General features: G+C 27.9%; 3 protein-coding genes across 9 annotated transcripts in view; 1 reads left to right on the top strand and 2 right to left on the bottom strand.

The window, feature by feature from the left end:
* Positions 1 to 21,815, top strand: part of LOC100166077 (voltage-dependent T-type calcium channel subunit alpha-1H) — a 459,662-nt gene that overhangs the window by 300,148 nt on the left and 137,699 nt on the right. For all 5 annotated transcript variants that reach the window (XM_029488267.1, XM_029488266.1, XM_016804685.2 and 2 more), the window contains exon 7: positions 2,337 to 2,610. In XM_029488267.1, coding sequence (XP_029344127.1) covers positions 2,337 to 2,610 — 274 coding nt within the window. The remainder of the gene's footprint in view (positions 1 to 2,336; positions 2,611 to 21,815) is intronic.
* On the bottom strand, positions 8,960 to 16,998 carry LOC100168115 (cytochrome P450 6a13-like). 2 transcript variants are annotated; one of them, XM_029486109.1, is made up of 5 exons: positions 14,792 to 16,998; positions 10,147 to 11,091; positions 9,842 to 10,066; positions 9,289 to 9,537; positions 8,960 to 9,194 (listed from the first exon to the last, which is right to left on the bottom strand). In XM_029486109.1, exons 2-5 carry the CDS (start codon positions 11,042 to 11,044, stop codon positions 9,028 to 9,030), a joined length of 1,539 nt encoding a protein of 512 aa, XP_029341969.1. In that variant the 5' UTR covers positions 11,045 to 11,091; positions 14,792 to 16,998; the 3' UTR covers positions 8,960 to 9,027. The 2 variants fall into 2 exon arrangements, with proteins under 2 accessions (XP_029341969.1, NP_001353126.1); NM_001366197.1 differs by lacking the exon at positions 14,792 to 16,998 and having other exon boundaries at positions 8,970 to 9,194; positions 10,147 to 11,085.
* LOC100163313 (probable cytochrome P450 6a13) lies at positions 17,452 to 21,809 on the bottom strand. 2 transcript variants are annotated; one of them, XM_029488275.1, is made up of 4 exons: positions 20,650 to 21,809; positions 20,351 to 20,575; positions 18,233 to 18,487; positions 17,452 to 18,171 (listed from the first exon to the last, which is right to left on the bottom strand). In XM_029488275.1, the coding sequence occupies exons 1-4, from the start codon at positions 21,536 to 21,538 to the stop codon at positions 18,005 to 18,007; spliced, it is 1,536 nt and encodes a 511-aa protein (XP_029344135.1). In that variant the 5' UTR covers positions 21,539 to 21,809; the 3' UTR covers positions 17,452 to 18,004. The 2 variants fall into 2 exon arrangements, with proteins under 2 accessions (XP_029344135.1, XP_029344136.1); XM_029488276.1 differs by having other exon boundaries at positions 18,236 to 18,487.

Genomic DNA, 21,815 nt, shown 5'->3' with positions numbered 1-21,815 from the left:
ATTATAATGGTAATAATATGACAACCTTATATAAAATTAATGACATTTGTTTAATATTTAAAATAGATTAACTTAATCAACACAAATAATAAGTTACTATAGATGCTATAACTATAATTTATATTAATTATTGTATCCTTATTTTGTATGTATGCCCAATATTAATAGTTGAACGATATAATAACTTTTGGATAGAAGGTAATGAAAAAAAAAGAGCAATAAGCATGGTAGGAATAGTAACTATATAATTTCAAATAACTGTTATTTGAGCAATTACGAAGACATGCATTTTTGATATGATTGTTTTTTTTTTTAATTTTAATAGTATAATAATATATTAATATTATAGATTAACGTGTGAGTACTTTTGTCTCGTTTTGTTTCAATATAAAATAAAATAACATTTTTAAATAATAAAGCATTGGTTTTACTGAAAAACCGTAACAATTGGATGCGAAATCTAAATAGGAAATAACAAATTGGTTTTGAAAATTACATTTATAGTTTATATTAAATTCAAATCCAATTTCACTCTAAACATTAATTTATAATGAAATAAACAAAACACGAATATTTCACATTCTATATCTAACAATATTATAAATTGAATACATAAACATAATATATTATTTTATACAATTAAAAATATTTGTTGTCAATGGTGTTAGTGGTTATTGGTTAACGGTCTGAAAAATATATTTTATTCCAATTATTTTTTTACCATATTTTCGAGCATAGTTTGTAAATGAATAAATATTACAACCTAAGTTAGATTTTCAAATTAAGTCTACGTTAGTTCTTTTCTGGGTAAATCGTATCGCTTGATTAATAATTATATATTTAGTAAAATATAATGATAACAAACTTAAATTGTATAGTTTATTGGATATTCAACTGTTGCCGTATGTAGGTACATACTTACCTATATTTGAATGTTTATTATAAAACTCGTCACAACAAAAATAAATGGTTAACAATAAATGTATACATTATATTAATATACTAACTATTACAAAGTAGGTACACGGTATCTCAAAATGACTCAATGCATGTTATATGTATCAAAAGAACAACAAACTATGTTTTTGTTAAAATTAAAAATATTTATAAAATTATCGATAACCGCAATGATATCATTATACATTTATACGATTAGAAGGGGTGCCTTCGAATTATATAAACCGGGGGCCATTCACCAAATTGCAGTCTATGGACGAATTTTATCTGTCTCGCATGAAATTTATTTTTTAAATTATTGTTTTCACGGTGAATTAAAAATAATATAAAGATTTCAATAGTTTTCATTTAGTTTTTGATTTTTCCATTACTTTAAATTTTTGTTTGAACACGTAGGTAGTTACACTACGTTTTTATGGCCCTCGAAAACTTCCTGAATTCCTTAAGTGCAGGTCCTCCAACAATATTAATTGGTGACCCTTGATTTAAAGTCTAAATTTTAGACCATAATAACTATAAGCTATAAGAATTTACCTTACAAATTACAGGTAGGGTCCAGATTTTAATGCCCTGGAATCTATCAAAAATACTCCAAAAAAATAATCAAAAATGCCTTTTCATGGTTCCCTCAACAAATAACGTACATTTCTTTTATGGGTACAGAACTAACAGAAATCGATAGAAATTGATGACTTAACTTTCGGTATTTTTAAAGATTTATCTTAACTTAACTAACGCAATAATACAAAAACTTAATACCCAACTTAGGCATGCACAATAAATAAAAAGTTGAACTGTAAATAAATCGCGATGTATCTCCAATAATCCAACTGATAAATGAGTAGGTAGTTAATTTTACTGAGTCCCAGTAAGATATATCTACTACTAGATCCTAATACATCTAATAATCACTGAAGAAAGAAAAAGACGTTATCGCTTTCATATTATACTTACATATAGAAAGATTGCCATATTGTATGGATGAAAAATGCCTAAAAAGTAAAAATAACTATTAAATCAAATATTATTTTTAAAAAAATTTTTTGATATAATGTATTTAATTTTCTGATTTACGCTAAAAGCTCGAATAATGTATTAATATATTATATGCGTTATTAATAAAAATTAATAAAATTACCCAAAAATGCGGTTAAAACAAAAATGCAAAATATAAATTTCACCTTTCAACTTGTATCTGTTATACGCGAAACAAATTGTTTAATCTGGATGCATTGCGTTCGACAATTAATGCGCTTTACATAGAATTCCTGGCTCTCTTTTTATAAGCAATAATATTAAGCATATTAATGGTAATAATATGTTCTATAATAATACACTTTTGATATATTATTGTGATTCGTGACTTCTCTCTCTCTCAGGATGTTGCCGGCGTACTATACGCTGAACGACGAGGAAAAGGATTACATTTGTTCGAAAAACGACGACAACGGAATGCACTCGTGTTTCGACTTGCCACCCACGCGAGGACACGACGCGCTGATTTGCAATGCCACGGCCACCATGGCCCTCGCCAACGGGTCGTGTGTCAACTGGAACTATTACTACACCGAGTGCAAGTCGCAGGGCGAGAACCCGTTCCAGGGCACCATATCGTTCGACAACATCGGCCTGGCCTGGGTGGCCATATTCGTTGTAAGTATAACATATTATTGATGTTGTTGTTGTCGTTGTCGTGATTACTGCACGGTAGCGGAGTCGTTTTAGTATTGTGCGTACTCGGTAGGGTAGCCACTTGGTAGACGGAGATTCGGTTGAACTTTAGGGGAGGCTTGGATTTTTTTTTTTTTTTAATCAGACAAATAACACGAACAAGTGAAAAATGTTAGGAGTTGTTCCCCCACAAGTTGTAAATATTAAATCAAAACAACCACTCTTCAAGAAAAATTCTGGCTACGGGTCTGTATGAACGCATATTTGAACGATATGTCAGAGTCCAGTCTATCATATGCCAATCGTCTCCAAGTCTGGCAAAATAGTATTTTCGATTAGCATTGTTTCAGAAATTAATTTTTACGTCATAATGTTTGATTGCATTGTTATTATATTTGTGGTAGGTACACAAATAGAAAAGTATACCTATTCTCGAAGAGATAATGTTAAATGAATAATCGACCCGTACCCAAACTGTAAGTAAATCGTAGATTGACCGGTTAGGTTTGCCTTTTTTTTATTCTATGGTCACAAAGTGAATTTTACATAAGAGATAACGAAGGTAATTTATCGGGGTAAAAAATAATAATGGCCAACGGAAAACTTAGAATAGCATAAAAAAATAAAATGGAAAGTGTATGAAATTCTCAAAAGTAATAACAGAAATAAATTTACGTTTGACAACTGAAAGTGGTTGGCAAAAACGTTCGAAATTATGAAGGAGAAATACATTTAATGAAATCTGCAAACGACAAGAGAAAAAATATATACACATATCCAAGAAACGTAAACCATCAGTCAAAGTAATTTTATATTATTTTTAAACTTTTGTGATGGGATATATTTTTTTTCTTAATTTATTTATAAATAAAATTAAATATTTCTTCGAAAAACAAACAGTTTTATTAAAAAATTACCATATTCTTTTACGAAATGGAATTTTAAAGTATAGATACAGTACTTTTTTTTTATACATTATTAACACAATTTACAAAACTACTTTTGAAATTTTGTGTTAACTCTGAGTCGTCTAATTCTATACCTTTCATAAGCATCGAGTTAAACGATCTCGTATTAATATTGGGCTACAGTTTGGGCCACGAAAGCCCGCGAAATGCTTATTTTGTCATATTATTATTTATTATATCAATTTCTACTACTTAAACTTTTTTTTTCAATGGCTCTGATTGGATATATTAATTTGTATGAACCAGTCGGTTTTTCGTATTCTACTTAGGTCTGTGGTCCTAGGACACGGTGCTATAGGTCCGATATAACTCTCTCGTATATTTTGTTGCTCGTATTGATGACACTTTACTTATAATATAAATAGAACTGTAGGAGGTTACTTTTGAGTTTTGGCAATAAAATTGCCATGACGTGTTAGCTTTGAATGGCCAATTCTCAATATTATATTAATTACAGTTTCATATGTTTGTATCATTTTCCTGTTACATATTCTATGGAATTTACAATCCATACGATGAATGCAAAATATGTAAAAGTACCATATTATATTAAAAACAAAAAGTAAAAATAAACCAAATAAGAACATTTAGAAATAATTTAATAAGAGGACAACAAATTTTTTTGTACGTATGTTACGACACATAATAACATTAACATCAACACTCAAATCATAAAACCAATATTTTTTTAACTTTAATTTTAATCTTAAATATTTATAAGCTATAACTTTCGTTTATCAATTAAATTATTGATAACATTTAATAAATAAATTACCTAATAATAAGTTGTAAATTAATAGTAATAACAACATTAATAATTAATGTATAATAATTATTATGGATTTTATTAGTTTCAAGTGTAGGTACATATTAATTTTGTCACCACATTAATAATTTGGTGCTGTAAAATTATTAAGATAAAGTCAATGTAAAAATACAAGAAAATATCAAAGCATGTTTCTTATTCTCTAAGCTTTAATATATTTTAATCAATTTTTCTTGTCAAATTTAATTCAAGACATTTAAATTATATTTTATCAAACAACTAAAGAAGGGTTATAACTTACAACCTTACAAACACTACGCAAATGAGTATATTATATGAAAATTTTTTTACCATTTTTAACACACTAGGTTAATATCATTATCAGATAAACTCATTTCATAAATCTTTTTTTTTTTTAAATTAAATATTTTTCAAAAGGATTTGACCCACCTTAAAAAAAAAGTAAATGTAAATTATTATTTACACTTGGATAATGTATGCATCAGTTATATTTACCTCGCTGGCAAACTGAACATTTCATATCTCACATATTTTTAATTTCATATAAAGCATTATAGGTTTTCAAATTAACTTTGACACGGGTCTTTTAGGTTTATAAATAATAAGACATTTTTGTACAAGCAGAAATAATTATTTCTTCGTACCTGCAATTAAATAGAATTGGAATTGATTAAAATTTAAAATTGTATTTATATAAGAAAAGTGATTCCAATCGGAGGCGATCTGTCTGTAGTCTAATATTTTTAAGTGATAATTAATTATATTTATATTGCTATTATAGTAATGTATTTTTCCATTAGTTTAATGGGAGGTCGTATTAATTTTTATTTTTCGCATAAAAGCTTGTATATTTTATTTAATAATTATTAGGTGTTAAAATTTAAAGTGTTTAAAATTTAAATACATAATAATTCACAATTGTCGACGAATTTCGAAAAAAAAAATGTAAATAGGTAGGTAATTAGGATATTTTCTATTTACGGCGAGAACTAGGTATATATGAGGAACTTTATATTAAATTGTCCGGTTTTTTTAAGTTACAAACAAAAATCGTACACAAATCAAAAATAAGGGGAAAAGCTTCGACAATATGCAATATAGCGAAACATCTCTCGACAGATGGAATAATTAAGTTCCTGCATAATGATAACTGATAAGTATTCAAATGCGTTTCGACTGTCTATAACTGATCCTTTCTATAACGGACATGGAATGTAACATTCCTCCCTATAACTTAGATAACGGAAAACAAGTTTGGACTCAAACACGTTATACTCAAATACTCAAACGGTCGCGACCATGTTAATCACACGTTAAGCCTTGACGATCAAAGTACGACCAATTACGTATTTCTTAGCGATATTTTCGATTAATTATTTTCGTAGTATAATTATTTACGTTATCCTAAATAATATTAGGTAATGTGTATTAATATTATTTATTAATTAGGTACTGTTGGATTTTTTCATAAAAATACAATAATTATACATCGAATATAGATTTACGTATGCGAGTTCGACTAGATAATACTAAAGCCTGTTTACAACGGACACCTGTCTGTTATATTATAGGGTGTCCATATAATAACAGGCACTTTTGATGGTACCATATGAGTATATGACTGTCCGTTACATACAGTCGCGGTTTCACTTTACATATAAATATATAACATAAAAACACCCAAAATATTTGGGACATTTTATCATGTCTGTTAAATGCTAATATGAATATTTGGTAAAAACTACAAGCCCGTATAGTTAGGTATTCGCTTTTGCATTACTACCATTAGTGATTTCGATGATGTCGAAAAATGGTTATCCCTAATTTTATATTATTTTTTCAACTTTTTTTAAAAGTACTTGGAATATTTTCTTTTTACTACCGTAAAAGTACCAATTTAATCAAATTTTCTACAAGAAGCCACCATCTAAATTGAACATCGAACAATTTTTTTACAGAAAAACGTGCACACACACAAAACATACACACAAAACATACACACAAATTATTGTCAAACGAATATAGTCATAGCTCAGACAAAAAAAATATAATAATTATCATACAAGTTCATCAGCAACGAAAATTACCGTAAAAGAAAATTAATGTAGGTATACGATAAGAAAATAAACTGTTGTAAACAATAGGTAAACAAATAAGCAATATAATGATTATTGGTTATACTAAAAAAAAATATATTTTTAAATTATGCGCTTACGTGTTAAAATACTTTAAGCACTCTAAATCTATTTGTTTTTCGAGATTTAGTGAAATAAAAAACTAAAAAAACTTTGAAACTTTTTATTCAATAATCTAATTATAATGTATTAATTTACAATTGAATAATATCTAATTTAAAAAGTAAGCTGAAATGTGTATTAATAAATAGTTTTTTTCATCAATAATATTATATATTATGATTATATTTATTTTGCTTATGGTTTTGACTTTAATTATTACTTGCAACAGACTTAAACAATTATTATATTTATATTTATTGTATATAATATAGTAATTTCAATGAAATAATAACGTATGTGAAATAATATTAAATAATATTAAAAAAAAATTAGAGTTATAATATGTGTTATATGATTAATAATTAATATACTAACAAAATATTTATATGATAATATAAGTTAGAGATCCCATTATTTTTTTCAGCGTGAAGTGTGCTTTAAGAATATAATATTTTCTAGCATGAGTTAAAGGCATGTTTATCGATCCGAAATATGGAAAAGTCCGTTTCTGTCACGGTTGGTCTTACGTTAACTACCGTGATATATCATTTATTCACGAGCAACTGTAGACAAGCACCCAAAACATTTGAATAGGTATAGCAAGAGAAAAAGGAGACTGTTAAAGCATATAACAATATAAGTAGAAAAAATATGACATATGTGATGTATTAGGAAATGCTCACTAGGTGTTCAAATATTTTATACATTTTTCAATAATAATAATAATTATACATCATGTTCGAATCTAATCCAATTAGAAATTGCATATTTCTATATCTCGTCTAGTATACAAATTCAAATTTGTATGCATAACTACAATTTATTTTGCAATTATTTTCACGAACAATTGTTTAATTGTTTCATTCAATATTTGAAATTTAAGCGGTGTCTCACCAAAAATAATGGACAGTATTTTGATCTAAACATTTATTTCAAACAAATTATTGTGAATCTAAAAAACAAAAATTAACTTAAATGGTTATTGATTTATTAAAGTTTTATTTAATATTTGAGTCATAGGTATACCGACAAGAAAAAAAAACAAAATTTCGGGATTCAATTTTTGAGGATCTATAATATATTTACCATCAAAATATGCATTGAATAAATTTGAATTACAATTGTTTAGCCTTTTCCACGTTTAGGTTATCTGATACACGGTATGTATGTGATGCTTTTCTGAACAAATCAATTAAAAGAAGATACTTACGGAGCGTTTCTAGTAAAAAAATATATATTATACTTAGGATAAGACGAGACTAGAAATTGCCTAAATGTTGCTCCTTAAATAATAGCCGTAGTGAGGCCCCTTAACGAACGACACACGACGACACTGCAAAATACGAGCACAGAACATTGAATCAGATTTACAATTATTATAGTTCAATATTATTTGGCCTATTCTTTGAGCAGTGTTTTGTCATCAAAAACTCAACATTACATTTTGACGTTTATAGCAAAATGTACCCAAGTATACCTACGTATAATATCGATCCGAAATATGAAAAGTCCGTTTCTGTCACGGTTAGACTTACGTTGACTATCATAGTGTGATATCATTTATTCACGTACTACTGCAGACAAGCTCCCAAAACATTTGAATATATTTGGCAATAATGGGAAAATTTAGACCATTAAAGCATATTATAAGTAGAAAAAATATAACATGTGATGTATTAAGAAAATATGCTCACAAACCAAATTGTAATATTCAAATATTTTGTATATTTTTGAATAATCATACTTCATGTTAGCATCTAATTAAATTAAATATTGCATAATATAATATATATTATATATCGTTCATATCGTTGACTCGTTCACAAATCCAAATTTGCACGCACTACTACAATTTGTTTGGCACTTATTTTCCTAAACAATTGTTTACTCATTTCGCTCTATATTGAAAATTTGAGCGATGTCTTAATAAACAATTGAATACCTACATTTATGACCAATAATTGCATTTGAAAAAAAATGTTAGTTTGAGCTTTGCTAAATATTTAAAACCACTATAACAGGGATTTTGTAACACTTTTCACAAAGGTAAGCTACTGAGACAATTACCTCTACAAGTGCGAACTAACTAAACTCGATTTTCAATAAAAATTTTCATAAAACTGTTAATTATTTTTACGTACAAAATAAAAAACATGTTTAATTTACAAAAAAAAAAATTTTAAAAAAATTAAGGAAACAAATCACCATAGATTTAATTATATTAATAATTTATTATTAAAGAGTATTTAAAAATGTTATACACACGAAAGTAAAAACATATGATTATAATATTGTTGAAATTATACAATTAATATATATAATAAAAACCATTTAATTTTCTCAGGGTAACTATCAATTTTTTTTTGTTCATATACATAACTAATACAAATACAATCCTTAACTAAAATTAAACAATTTTTTTAAATCTTAACCAAATTCCATGTTTTGGCATCAACGTTAAAGCTTTATTAGAATATTTCAGTGGTACTTCTGTTTTTCCACATGGTAAAACTTCAAATTTGGTTAACATTTCGACTAATGCCAATTTCATTTCCAGTTCAGCAAAACGTTTTCCTATAGAGGATAAAATAAATAAATATACATATCGTATATAAATTTTAAAAAAAAATGTTAAACAAATATGTATTTAATACAATTTATTATGTACCTATACAAGTTCTAGGTCCATCGCCAAACGGAAGATAAACACAATTAGGACGTTTAGCTCTTTCCTCAGATGAAAATCTTTCGGGATTGAATTTTAGAGGATCCTCAAAATATTTACTATCGAAATGAATCGAATAAATTGGAATTACAATTTTTTGGCCTTTTTCCAGTATTAGGTTGTCAGGTAAACGGTATGTTTGTGATGCTTTTCTGAACAAAGCAATTAAAGGAGGGTACTTACGTAGCGTTTCTAGAAAAAATAAATATTATTACCTAGTTGAACATTTTAATTAATGTAATGCTTCGCAAAAAAAAATGTACGTTATTTTGATCCGTACATTCTCATTACATTCGTATTTAATAATAAATAAATTAAAAACCAAATAATGTAAAATTAAAAAATATATATATAAATTTATAACTTATCATTGATTCAATAGTTTTATTTAATTTTCAAATCATCTACCTTGTCGGTTAGTTAAAAAAAAGAATAATTACATATTTTAGTATTGATCAATAATATAATTTAGAATAATAATCAAATAATTAACTACCCGCAATGACCATATCCAAGTAATTAAGACCCATCAAAAACTCGTTGTCGATTTGTCCATCACTTTTGGATAATTTTAACTGAATCTCTTGTCGTACTTTGTCTTGAATATGTATATTCAATGCTAATTCATATAAGCAATAACTTAAAGTGGTTGACGTCGTTTCAAACCCAGCAGCAAACATGACAAAAGCATTTGCTACAATTTGTGATTCTGAAAATCGTTCTAAAACACATTTTTAAAATTGTATAAGTATGACAATTACTATTTTTAATTTTAATATTTTTAATTTATAAATACTTTACCATGTTTAGGTAAATTTGTATTCAAAGTCAAATCATTTCTTGCTTGCATCAAACAATTAACGAAGTCATTTCTGACTATTTTATTTTCAAGTCTATACGTTATCGTTTCTTTAAACGCTGCGTTAAAAAAGGCAGTCGCGTCCGTAGGGAAATCCTTCACTCTTACAACTTTCAAAAGTGCGGGGCTGACCATCAAGCACAATTCTCTGAAGAGCGTCCTTAGTGAAGGTATGAATATCGATTTTCCGTACTTACGAAATGGGGATTCATCATCGCTTATGGAGTTTAACTTAAGCCCAAAAGCGCAAGTGCCAATAACGTCGGTTGAATACTTTCCCATGATGTCTCTTACTTCTATTTCATCGTTTTTACCCTTTAAGTCGTTATCGATGTTTTTCATCAATTTATCGCCGCACTCTTTGATCTGATCATACATTATCTTGAGCTTTCCCGATGTGAATGCGGGGGTCAATTTGCTTCTTATTGTTTTCCATCGAGGATTTTCCATGAAGAATAAGTTGTCCGACAGTGGATTCGCCGCTAAGTCCGAGTAAATACCGCGGTTGGGGAAAGAAGAGAAGTCTTTTATTAGCATGTTGTTGATTATTTCTGGATCACGAACCATCAAATATGGTGTCCTCATCTGGAATAATCCACCGTATTTCAGACCGGAAAACTTGTAATAGATTTTATCGTAAAACTCCAACGGGTGGTCTTTCGCCAAGGCTACTTTCAAAAAGTTTCCGAACAACGGAATCGGCTTGATGTAGGGCACGTTGAGTTTTTCCCATTTATTGAACGTTGAAATGCAAAAATAATAAGTGATCGTCACCGCGACCAAACACGGCGTGACGATGTATATCCACCAATCGGTGGCGGACGACGATGATGGATACATATGGCCTTTGCGGTAGTTAACACAATTCTGAATATTGAACAACGTACCTACACAGAACACACACGAATCGACACTGTTTTCCCTGGCAGAAAACGGAGCATAATATTATAATGATAAACAGAACGATAAGGTACCAGCACCGTCGTATACGGTGTGGTTATCTATCTGAATCACTTCGCATTTGATGCAGAGCGCAGTTTTAGCGCAATATTGTTAGCATGTGCTGGCGTTTGCGTGTGTGTGTGTGTGTGTGTGTGTGTGTGTGTGTGTGTGTGTGTGTGTGTGCCACCTCTTCGTGTCAAATTCTATCAATGGATATTTTTCTGCGTATTTTTTTTCTGGATATGACATTAAATTTTATTATTGTTTAAGGATGCAATGCACTTTGAATAAGTTAAAATCTTTTTATTAGGAAAGAATACATTTGATTTTGTTTCACGTTCAAGTTTCTAAATCATGTAATTATATAATATAATATATACCATATTATGCTTTAATTCTTGGTTTTTAAATTATGTGTTGTATTATTAATAATTATTACATATTATTCTGTCGTAAATTATTATTGGATTGAAGTTACACACAATAAAATAATATATCAAACCACGAAATCTTATTTTAAATAGGTAGTGATATAATACAACTATAATAACATTAATAATATTTACATACTTTTGGACTTTGTCAACGTCACAGTGCGTATATAGTGTATAATGTCCATAGCTTAATATTTAATACAATATATATTATAATAATATACCTAACAAAAGTTTAAGAGCACTGAGCAGGATGTCTATTTGTTTTCATTCTCCGACCCTACGCGAAACATAGCAAGTTAACGTTCAGCATAACCAATAATTTACATACTCATAACTCACTTAAAAACTAAAATATCGTAAAAAACCAACGAAAGAACACTGATAATGCTGTTATCTAGAAGTTTGATAATAGGTAAATTCACTCTAATATCAAAACTGACAATACCCTGTTGAATCTAGCGAACGAAAATTTGGTATGTCGTACGTGTGTAAGACGGAGAGAACACAATATGCGGGTTAGACGTCCTCTTAAAAGAGGACGCTATACCCGCATTCGTTGTCTCCGTCTTACAAATGGACAACTTGGCAAAAACTGTTTTGCGTGGGACAACTATGCTCCCTCTTTATTTATAGTAGAATTACCAAAATTCCACAACACATAAAGAAGAACTTAATCTGTATCGTAGCGGTTTTGTTTTTTTTTTTATAGCACTTACCAATTGTTTTTAATAAATAAATGAAAAAAAAAAAACTCAATGTTCTCAATCTAATAATTTTAATTTTATTAATGTTATCCAAATAATAAAAACGCTACGACACAGATAAAGTTCTTCCCTATGCGTTGTGGAATTTTAGTAATTCTACTATAAATACAGAGAGAGCATAGCTGTCCCGCACAAAACGGTTTTTGCTATGTTGTGCATTTGTAAGACGGAGACAACGCATGCAGGTGTAGCGTCCTCTTAAGCTTTAATGTAAGAGGTAATTGGCGTATACTTTAAGAATATTATCTGTGTTGTTCTTGCGTTGGCCTGTTTACTATGTTACAATTTCTGACTGATATAATATTATGATAGTTTTTAAATTGTAACATTTTACATATTTATTTATCCCACAAAAATTTAAATATCTTTAAAAAAAAAAACAAACGTAAGAATACAAATAAAGTTTTTAACTTTTAGTTTGATAATAATAGATCAATTTACTCTAATATTAAATCTAACAACACAATGTGCGTAAATTTGCCTTGCTGCGCGCGTGTCAGGGAGAGAGAGAGAGAGAGAGAGAGAGAGAGAGAGTAAACAAACAGTGCGCTGACATCCACATATTAAAGTGAAATACAATATCTATGGTGAAATTATTTATAATTTAAATAACTATTAATATTCATTATAATCAACATTTTATTATTTTGTAAATTCATATATTGAATTTAAAATAATATAATATGAATTATGCATAATTTAAAAAATAAATACCTATAGTAAAGCATAATATAGGTACATATATTTATAAATATTGTATTGTTTCCAGAATATTATTATTTTGATATATTTTATTATTTTTTATCTGTTGTAAATAAGCACAAATTATAACACTCATAAAATATATTATTATTATCAGAAAACATGTTGCAATACATTTATATGGTAATAGACACAATATTTAGCATACCTACTAGGTATGTTTTACGAAAAAAATTCGAATTAATTAAACCTGTAGTTATAAACGGTACCTAATTTGTTTTTATCACCGTGTGGGTATTGATAATTAAATAATAGTGTTCTCGATTTTGTTATGTAGCATAGGTTGATCTCTTGTTTCCAAGTGATTTTTGTTTGTTTAGCTGGCTCGTCAATCGTGTTATCTGCAACGCCCTGTTATCGCGTAATTATTATTATAATTAATCATTTTGCATAATTGAATATTATATTTTGTTCCTTTCGTTCGATATGTATCGTTTCTAGAGCAGGTATATTATACTATTATTTAGGTCCTGTTCCAATAAAGTAAAGTATTTCGAGTATTCGAGTGTCGAATACAAAATATGTTATTTAAATGTATGTTCAATTGTTTTCATTTTCATTTTTAAGAAATTCAATTTTTATGTTTTTCAAAAATATAACATTTACGAATATTACGCATCTTTTTGTTTTCTTGTATTACTTTTGTTTTTTCGTTTGGTCAATTATTATTATTTAATGCTTTTATCCTTTCGACCTAGCTTTGATTTGACAAAGATACAACACGCTAATATTATACTTGATGATATACTTTTAGGGTATAATTATTTTATACATTAAATGTCCTTAATAAGAAATGTCTTTAAGAACGACGTTGACAATTAGTTAATTGCGTGTATTGATGTACTTACTTTGATCTATGTATAATTAATTAATAAACAATTTTTATTTTGTATATAACAATAAAATTACATTTAATTTAATCTTTATTTCATTTAGATCGTAAGCCATTTTACTGCTTACATTATTTGATTAATATTTTACACCCATGAGCTAGAAATTAGAATATTTAAAACAAGTGTACTACTGTATTCATATACATATTATGATTAGTAATAAATAAACATTATACGTATATGGTATATCAATGATTAAGTAAACGGTATACATATTCTAAATAATAAAAATGAAAGGCTGTTCGTTGGTAAACGCATCAATCGCGAACGGCTGGACCGTTTTGGTTCATTTTTTTTAAATATTCGTAATATGCCTAATGAGGTTTTTACTGAAAGAAAAATTGGAAAATTCTGGAAGAACCGAAAGGCCTTTTTTCAAGAAGAATTTTTCTATATAAATGGTTGCCGTTAGTTACATCTTATAATATAGTAATGGGTAGCAAATTAGTAGATATTATATTACCTATTTTATTTATATATAAATGGTTGCCACAGACTACATATAATATAACTAATTGGATAAAATTATGAATTTCAGCCCACGAAAAAAATATTCTACTATAGAAATGCCATTATTTGGTTACATAAAATGTTATTACTATAATAATTAGTAGACATATGATAGGTGTACACAGTTTTTTACAAATATATTTATGAAAAAAAAAATCTTTGGCACGGGCTAACGCTGGGTGGAACAGCTGGTATACGATAAACCAAGAGAATTCGACTTTTTACGTAAAGTCGTTTTTAGTTTGGGATTATTTTAGACGAAATAGCCATCTCACTTACCTCAAATAATATGAAACAGATAAGCTGAACCTCAATTGATTCAAATGGCATATACGATTGTGTTGAAGAATTTTAAATTACAGCGTGCATTTGTCTGTTTATTGTTTTCAAAATATTTGAACTTCGAACATATACTTATTCTACATCTTCACATTAAAATGTGGCTCACAACCCGTGGCTTTTATTGATTTATTTATCTTGGATGAGTGATAACTTTGTGTAGCTTGTATAATATTATATTTAATTACCAACGAATGGAAAATATAATAGAACGCACATAATATGTAACAATTTTTTAAACAGTTAAATCAATTAACAAACAAATAGCATACACAAGTAGAACGTAATATAAAACAAGCAGATATAAATTACTAGGTACCTACGCAAAATCCATCAGAAAAAAAATATTAGCAATATATTGTATATAGGTATAGTTAATTATTTTTCTTCTTATCTTTACTGTCGTAAAATTTTACCATCTTATAGCAGATAAACTAAAAAAAAAATCATTTTATGTTTCATTTCAATATCATTGTAAGTACAATATTTATTAACCGAATATGATTATACAATAACCTATAAACGTAGGTCATATACTAAAAGGCGCCGATTTCTTATCACGATTGAACGCAATCGCAAATCATGTAAATTATTTCTTTGAAACTCACCGCTAATTATAATATTTAAATCTACGTTTATTTATTGGCCATTTTTTTTTAAATTCAATTACTCACCAGTTTATTGTGCTATTTAAAAAGAACGTATTTATTTCAGAATATATATATTTTTTTTGTTACTACTTTTAAATTTTTGGACTTTAAAATAGTCCCGAAGTCATTTTTTCTGTTTTAGATCAACTTCAGATAAAACTAATTATTCTTTCAGAAGGACCAGTGGCATATATACAGGGGGGACAAAGGGATCAATCCCCCATAGGCTGTATATAGTATGCAACATTTTTCGGAGTCCTAACTTAAAGCCTCTAGATTTAAAAGCGGTACTACTGGATAAAAATCATATCCCCCCTCCATGACAAAAACCTAAATACGCCACTGAGAAGGACACTAATAAATTAAATTTTTCCGCGGTTATAATATCCTTACCTATATGTACCTAAGTAAAAAAAATTACAAAAAAAATGTGTTAATAAATAATATATAGGAAACGTGCGGTCTTAACAATCTACTGTAAACTAATAAGAATACATTTGAAAATGAATGATTTTGTAAGGTTTTTTTTATAATAAATATTATATATAGATTTTAAATAAAAACCAACGTGGAGGTATGAAAATCAGTATGTTGAATTGGTCAAGTGCATTTACGTTATTCGCATACGGCGTATACCATCAGCTCTACGTTACCGAATCTCACAAAATATTTGATGCGAACTATTAGCGTTTCAACTCCATAATATGACGGTATTTTTTTCAAAGGGATCCCGTCCATGTATTCAACAAAAAATTACCTTTCCCTTCCACCCACCAACATTTTTAGCCACTGCATGGGAGAAAAACATACCTAACTTATACCAACATATTTTACTGTACCTTTACTGATTATCCTATTCGTCGGATAACACTTCTGAGAGCATAATATTTGAATTCGTCGTAAGGTTTATTCGAAAACGATTTTTAATCTCTTTTTGGAAATCCCTAAACCTATCAAAATTACATTTGAAATTTCGAATATCAAGAATTCGATTGAAAATGTAAATAAAATTGGTAAGAAAGTCGTTTGTAAAGTAAACTTCGTGACGAATTTATGTATGTTTTCAGACATGTTAATGGTGAAATGAATTATGTTTGGCATAATACAATCGTTAAAAGATTGATACTTTTGACACAAAAACATTTTTTTCAAGTTTTCAAGTTCAAATTCGACAAAATGTGATGTTTTAAACGGAAAATATCGGTTTTCTATATTGTTTTAACTCATAACATAAATATCTTAGGGACTTGAAACATTTTGTTAATGCTTATACTATTATTAACTTTCACAGTGTAATTTTCCAATATATTTAGATTCATTTTAAGCTAAGGTCTATTTGTACAATTAACCTGCTCCACAATTATAACGGGAATAGTAGTTTTTTTAATAACAACATAATATAGACAATCGTTATACATTTAAACAAAAATATCTTAAAAAAATAAATGCGGCAACTACTTTTTTAATCCCAATAAAAATCAATTTTGAGTTGAGATAGCTAGGGATCTAGTATTATAATTGATAACACTTTAAGTTTTAGGAAATTAAAAATTTTATAAAATTGAATGACGTTTTGATTACAAAATAAATAAATGTAGGTATAGATTAATTTGAACGAATTAGTTTATTCTTTGAATGTAAATACTATGTACCTATTACTTTGTTATTGTATATTCTTATTGTAACACTGATACATTTCTCAGCCATTCGGAGTCTAAAAATGTGGTAAATATTATTAACGATTATATTATTCTTTTTAACCTCGAATACAGTAATATTTATATTTTTCAGATACTGTAATGGATTGTGAAACATAAAAAATAGTTATATAAACTATTTTTCTATTTAGAGAAATATAGGAAATGTGATATTCTAGTAATATATTCATGGGTATATAAATATCGTTGTTATTTTAAAATACTGAACTTAATTTTGGTATAAAAAAAAATATTTAAAACCACCAATCCTGATCTTTATTGGCTTAACAACGTTTTTGAATAAATATACAATATAATAAAACTTATTACTATATGACATACTTCCGGATGAACGTTAAGTATAATTAGGATATAGGTTAGTGGTAACTAAAGATTGGTAGGTTAGGTTGATAAATTTATAAAAAAACATTTTTAATAATCATTTTGGAAACTGCATGGACTTTTGTTAATGTAGGTATTAGTTATAAACCACTAAGATTGTAAACATATAAACATAAATACCTAGGTATACCTACTTAAATCAGAACATTATAAAAATAATTCATAGCATACTTATAATAAATCCATGTAAAATGTGTTCTAAATTTTTATTTGACGCACTCTTATTTAATATTATGATATAAAGCATTTAGTGATGTTAAAATTATCTTGGATACAAAAAATAAAATAAAAATCGTTTGACTTTCTCAGGTTAGACAGCTATATATTTAAATTAGTTTAAAAAAATTGTAAAATTAAAACATGAATGTTTTTTTTTTAGTCTATAACTATATTATAATCTTTGGTCAATTAATTCTTTTAAATCTTAGCCAAATTCCATGTTTTGGCATCAACGTAAAAACTTTATTAGAATATTTTAGAGGAATTTCTGTTTTTTCACATGGAAATACTTCAAATTTGGTCAATATTTCAACAAAAGCCAATTTCATTTCCATCTCTGCGAAACGTTTTCCTAGAATTTTTAAAATATAAACATTTATTGTGCATATAAACTTTTCGTTTAAAAATTATACCACCTATGCAAATTCGAGGACCATCGCCAAATGGAAGATGAATGCCGCTTGGCCGCTTTGCTTTTTCTTCAGCCGAAAATCTTTCAGGAATAAACTTTTCAGGGTCCGTGTAATACTTACTATCGTAATGCAATGCATAAATTGGAATTATTATTTTTTGGCCCTTTTCAATTATTAACGAATCGTTGGGTACTCGATACGTTTGTGATGCTTTTCTGAACAAAGCAACCACTGGAGGATATTTACGAAGTGTTTCTTAAAAATGTAATAATTATTTGAATACATTTTCTATTAGATTTATACTAAAAAAATATATAGTTTAACATTGTTTAAAAACGATTATTTATCTACTAGGATTAATTGATATGACAATTTTAATTTTCATAAATATAAGATACTATAAGTCAATATTAAATTTGATAATTTTCCTAATAGTACCAATAACTGCAGGACTTGAAACCAGTTACTGGTTCTTACCAAAAACTGATAATTTCCCAGAATTTCAAACCTATTTTTACTCCCAGTTATCGGTTACCGGTTACGACGACGATTTTTTAGTTAACATAAAACGTTATAATAACATCATATGTTTTGACCGGTTAAGAACCATTGACCGTTATTTATTAACACCGAGTACCAACTACGGTTATTTATGAACTTTAATATTATGTTTAATTTATTAAATAAATTTTAATTTTATAATGAGTTTGCATAGCTTATAATATAATATTTAATTTCTTAAAACTATTATTAAATAATAATACATAAGATCAGTACGATTGTTTTTAAAAAACCGATATTGTATCGATTACCAGTAATCGAAGTTTTTTTAAAGTGGTTATCGCTTAATCAGTAATCTACTAACCTGTAGTAGGTATTGAATATAGGACTGGTAATAAGTTACCGCTAATTACAGAGCCAACAACTTCGACGACGGTTTCAAGCCCTGCCTACCCTGCCCGGGCAATAAGTGTAATCTTATTATTTGTCTAATAAAATATCAAAAGAACAAGATTAATAAGCAAGAACTTAAGAGGGAAATAATGATACTAAATATTCGACTGAGTGTCAATAAAAAGCAAATAAGATAATTATAATTAGAGATAGGATGTTGATGAATATTGTATCAATTTTTTCTTTGATCCTATAAAATGCTATCTCAGATAAAAATTTGTTTCATCCTTCCTTGATTCAGAATATACCTACTAATTTTATTTTGTATTTTTTTTAGGAATTTTTAGCTATAAATGCATTTAGATTTTTTTACGGCATTTTTAAATATTATTTTCATATTCTCATTTTTATAGTTGAGTAGAGTATTTTTTTATTATAAATTAAACTTAAAATTTAAATGCTTAAACATCCATTATCACACACATACCTATCACCAATAATATTTATTATTTATTAATTATTTTTTATTACTTATTTAAGTAGATTTTCTAAGTCATATTAGTTTCTGATTGGAGCAATGAATGTACCTTGGATGTGTTTTATTTAAATATTATTAAAATAAGCTTCATTCTCATATTTCAATTTCTTTAGTTTTTTTTTTCTTATAAATTTTAATGAATTTTATTCGTAATGTCAAAACGTATGAAAATATGTGGCACCTGATATAATGTTACAACACCAGTTGAAAAATATTAATAATAATATTCGTGGGTACTTAAACATTCTCAAGTACATTATTATGTACAATTTTTAAATAATATGATAATGTACATATAGTATTAATTTAATTTACCGGCTACCATATTGGTTATAACAATATAAATATAATATAAAATAAAAACCTGGGCTGACAAACCTTCCACGCTCAGAATCGTTTTTCGTAAACAATGAATAATGATATTATATTATCATATATTATTATATTATATCATTAAATTCAAATTTAACACCATCCACTACAATTATTATTCACGTGTAACCATTATTGTACAACAGATCAACACCCACTCTTTTAAGTTAATATTTTTTAGTTTTTAGGGAATTTTTGCTTGTTATTGGGCCATCGATGTCCTATCTCTAGTTATAACGTAAAGTTACATTTAAATAAATAATACATTTTAAATAATTTGATATTATGGAAAATTATTATAATAAAATAATTACCTGCTATAACCATATCCAAGTAATTAAGATCAATCAAAAGTTCATGGTTGATTTGTCCGTCATTATTGGATAGTTTTAGTTCAATGTCTTCGCGTACTCTGTCTTGAATAGATTTATTTAGTGCTAATTCATATAAACAATAACTTATAGCAGAGGACACAGTTTCAAAACCGGCAGCAAACATTGCAAAAGCATTTGCTACGATTTGTGTTTCAGTGAATTTTTCTAAAACAAAATTTTAAAATTCTGCACAATTGGCATTTTTATTTATAAATGTTTAATGAAAATAAATATTTTACCGTTTTTAGACAAATCTGCATTCAAAACTAAATCATTTCTCACTTGTATTAAACATTGGAAAATATCGTTTCTGACTATTTTATTTTTTTGTCTATAAGTTATCGTTTCTTTAAACACCGTGTGTAAAAAGTCGGTCGCGTCTGTCGGAAAATCTTTTACTTTTATGACTTTCAAAAGTGCAGGAGCAATCATCAAACACAATTCTTTGAAAAGCGCCCTTAGTGAAGGTTCGAATAAGGTTTTGCCGTGTTTACGAAATGGGGACTCGTCATCTTTTATGGCGTTCAGCTTGAGTCCAAAAGCGCAAGTGCCGATGACGTCGGTCGAATACTTTCCTATGATGTCCCTTACTTCTATTTCGTCGTCGTTTTTAATTAGTTCTATATCGATGGTTTTCATTAATTCATCGCTGCACTCTTTGATCTGATCGTACATCATCTTGAGCTTTCCCGACGTGAAAGCGGGGGTTAATTTGTTTCTTATTATTTTCCATTGAGGATTTTCCATGAAAAACAGGTGGTTCGAAAACGGTTCGGCCACGAAATCCGAGTAAATACCACGATCGGGGAAAGACGAGAAGTCTTTTATCAGCATGTCGTTGATTATTTCTGGATCGCGAACCATTAAATACGGCGTCCTCATCTGGAACACTCCTGCATATTTGTGAGCGGCGAACTTGTGATAGATTTTGTTGTAAAAATCCAACGGATGGTCTTTTCCCAAAGCCACATTCAATAAGTTTCCAAACAACGGAATTGGTTTAATGTAAGGCACGTTGAGCTGTTCCCATTTCTTAAAGGTCGACACGCAGAAATAATAGGCGATCGTAACTATTATTGTACATGGCGTAATGAAATTTATCCACCAATTGGCGGTAAACATGGTCATATAAAAAGTATTATTGACGAATCAAAAAAGCATTGTTCAACTCAAATTATTTATCGGACTCCGGTTAAACAGCTCTAGCTCGAGATATGTAATAAATGGAACTTCAAATATCCTTTGTGTTCACTTGCCTAATATCACGAAAAAAATAATCAATTTAGTTATAAATAGACCAATTAATTAATAGCTTGAAACGGTAAAAAAATCTTAATTATAATGCACGTCTTCCACTACCTATTAATTAACTCTCCACGATAACTCATTCGAACAGATAGGTACG

The sequence above is a fragment of the Acyrthosiphon pisum genome, chromosome A1, assembly GCF_005508785.2.
Source record: "Acyrthosiphon pisum isolate AL4f chromosome A1, pea_aphid_22Mar2018_4r6ur, whole genome shotgun sequence".
NCBI classification, from domain to species: domain Eukaryota; kingdom Metazoa; phylum Arthropoda; class Insecta; order Hemiptera; family Aphididae; genus Acyrthosiphon; species Acyrthosiphon pisum.
This window is presented reverse-complemented; position numbering and strand designations above follow the sequence as displayed.

What these genes read in the sequence shown, in the direction of transcription:
- LOC100163313 (XM_029488275.1), bottom strand. Translation starts at nt 21,538, where the DNA reads ATGACCATGTTTACCGCCAATTGGTGGATAAATTTCATTACGCCATGT. An exon ending in TGCAGATTTGTCTAAAAACG is followed by an intron (nt 20,576 to 20,649) that starts GTAAAATATTTA and finishes ATTTTGTTTTAG; the next exon opens with AAAAATTCACTGAAACACAA. An exon ending in TCCTCGAATTTGCATAGGTG is followed by an intron (nt 18,172 to 18,232) that starts GTATAATTTTTA and finishes TAAAAATTCTAG; the next exon opens with GAAAACGTTTCGCAGAGATG.
- LOC100168115 (XM_029486109.1), bottom strand. Translation starts at nt 11,044, where the DNA reads ATGTATCCATCATCGTCGTCCGCCACCGATTGGTGGATATACATCGTC. An exon ending in CTTGGATATGGTCATTGCGG is followed by an intron (nt 9,538 to 9,841) that starts GTAGTTAATTAT and finishes TATTTTTTCTAG; the next exon opens with AAACGCTACGTAAGTACCCT. An exon ending in TGGACCTAGAACTTGTATAG is followed by an intron (nt 9,195 to 9,288) that starts GTACATAATAAA and finishes TATCCTCTATAG; the next exon opens with GAAAACGTTTTGCTGAACTG.